The sequence below is a fragment of the Lepidothrix coronata genome, unplaced genomic scaffold (assembly GCF_001604755.1).
Source record: "Lepidothrix coronata isolate B3197 unplaced genomic scaffold, Lepidothrix_coronata-1.0 Scaffold305, whole genome shotgun sequence".
NCBI lineage: Eukaryota > Metazoa > Chordata > Aves > Passeriformes > Pipridae > Lepidothrix > Lepidothrix coronata.
Window position 1 is genome coordinate 262,449 of NW_016690485.1, and position 1,711 is coordinate 264,159.

The window sequence follows — 1,711 nt, forward strand, 5'->3', positions numbered from 1 at the left end:
GGATGGGGCACAGGGGGGATCCATGGGCTGGGAGGACTTTTCCAGCCCCAGTGATCCTGGGATTCTGTGACATCCCAGTATACCCAGTCTTCGCACCTCTCCTGGGGCCCTGTGAGCCAACACCCTGCAGGCATTTGGTGTGCCCTGAGTTATAACATCTCCTTTCCAGCCCCGCTGACCTTGGCCAACAGACTCTTTGAGACAGGAGCTCTCTCTTGGCTGCAAGGCCCTGCCATGATTTTAGTAGTGTCGCCCTAAAGTTTTCAAACTCTTGAAGAGCTGATGGGAAAGAACAGGGAGAACCCAAAGCCTGACAGGTCCTGCAAGAAGAGGAGAAAGAGAAAGTGGTGCATTCAGAGGGAGAACCCAAAAGCCCCACGTCCGAGCCTCCTGCCCCGGGGGTTTGCACCATGTGAGGGGCACCCAGCCCGGCAGACGCCGTCCCTGGGGGCTGCCGTGGGACTGCAGACTCGGGTGGAGATAGTGCCACCCTGCAGCAGGGCTGGAAATCAGGGACGGCGCTGGATCTGGGCACCTTGCCCTGGGGCCCCACCCTGGTGTGGGGTCCCCTCCCTCGGGGTGCCAGGGCCGCGGGGCCCCCCCGGGGGCGCAGCCAATGAAGGGGTGCCCGGGGAGGAGGAGGGGCCCAGCGGAGAGGATAAAAGCGGGGCTGGCAGAGCCGTCCCCAGCGTGCGATCCCTCGGGAGCCAGAGCCGAGCCTCCTCCAGCCCCGCCACACGCAGCCCTCCAGCCGACGCCATGGTGCAGTGGACAGCCGAAGAGAAGCAGCTCATCACCGGCCTCTGGGGCAAGGTCAACGTCGCCGACTGCGGCGCCGAGGCCCTGGCCAGGTAGGTCCAGCCCCGGGAACCTGCCCCGCCGCACCCGGACAGAGACCACTCGGACCACGGGAGCGTGACCCTGACCCTGTGCCCGCTTGTGTCTCTCCCCAGGCTGCTGATCGTCTACCCCTGGACCCAGAGGTTCTTCGCTTCCTTCGGGAACCTGTCCGGTGCCACCGCCATCCTCGGCAACCCCATGGTCCGCGCCCACGGCAAGAAGGTGCTCACCTCCTTCGGGGACGCCGTCAAGAACCTGGACAGCATCAAGAACACCTTCGCCCAGCTGTCCGAGCTGCACTGCGACAAGCTGCACGTGGACCCCGAGAACTTCAGGGTGAGCCCTGTCCCCCATGGCAGTGTCCCCCCAACCCCTCCCCAGGAGGGATTTACCCCAGACGTGGGGCTGCAGGAGGAACAGCAGGGGCTGGCGCTTGGAGTGAGGGGGAGAGGCAGAGGGATAGAGAGGGAAGGGACCAACCTGCTGCCTGGTGAGAGGGTGCAGGGGAGGGTGCCTGGGGACAGGAAGGGGTTGAGGAGGTGGTTTCAGTGCAGGAAGGGACGGGGAGAGCAAAGAGAAAGCAGTTGTCAACAGAAAGAGGTCTGAGCCAAGGGGAAAGCCGAGGAGCAAGAGTGAAGCTTGGCATGGAGGAGAAGGGAGAGATGAGTGAGTAGAGCTGGATGCCAAAAGCAATAGAGGATCTAGAAGGAAAGAGAGCTTTGGCTCCTGTGTTTGTGCAGCTGAGAGTTCCCCAGTGCGGAATTAACCCTGACATTGATCCCCGGGGCTGGCAGAGATCCCCCCATGTCAGCATGAGCTCGTTGTTTGTGCCAGGGTGCCCAGTGCCAGCTCCCTGCCATGCTGGGAGCTC

The 1,711-nt window shown here is 63.1% G+C and overlaps 2 protein-coding genes across 2 annotated transcripts in view; both read left to right on the top strand.

The window, feature by feature from the left end:
- Positions 1-686: 686 nt before the first annotated feature.
- LOC108508600 (hemoglobin subunit beta) overlaps positions 687-1,711 on the top strand; it is a 2,824-nt gene continuing 1,799 nt past the window's right edge. Inside the window, exons 1-2 of the mRNA XM_017837489.1 lie at positions 687-851; positions 954-1,176. Coding sequence (XP_017692978.1) covers positions 760-851; positions 954-1,176 — 315 coding nt within the window. The 5' untranslated portion in view covers positions 687-759. The remainder of the gene's footprint in view (positions 852-953; positions 1,177-1,711) is intronic.
- Positions 1,318-1,711, top strand: part of LOC108508595 (hemoglobin subunit epsilon) — a 14,489-nt gene continuing 14,095 nt past the window's right edge. Inside the window, exon 1 of the mRNA XM_017837479.1 lies at positions 1,318-1,330. The gene's annotated coding sequence lies outside the window, so the exon portion shown is untranslated. The remainder of the gene's footprint in view (positions 1,331-1,711) is intronic.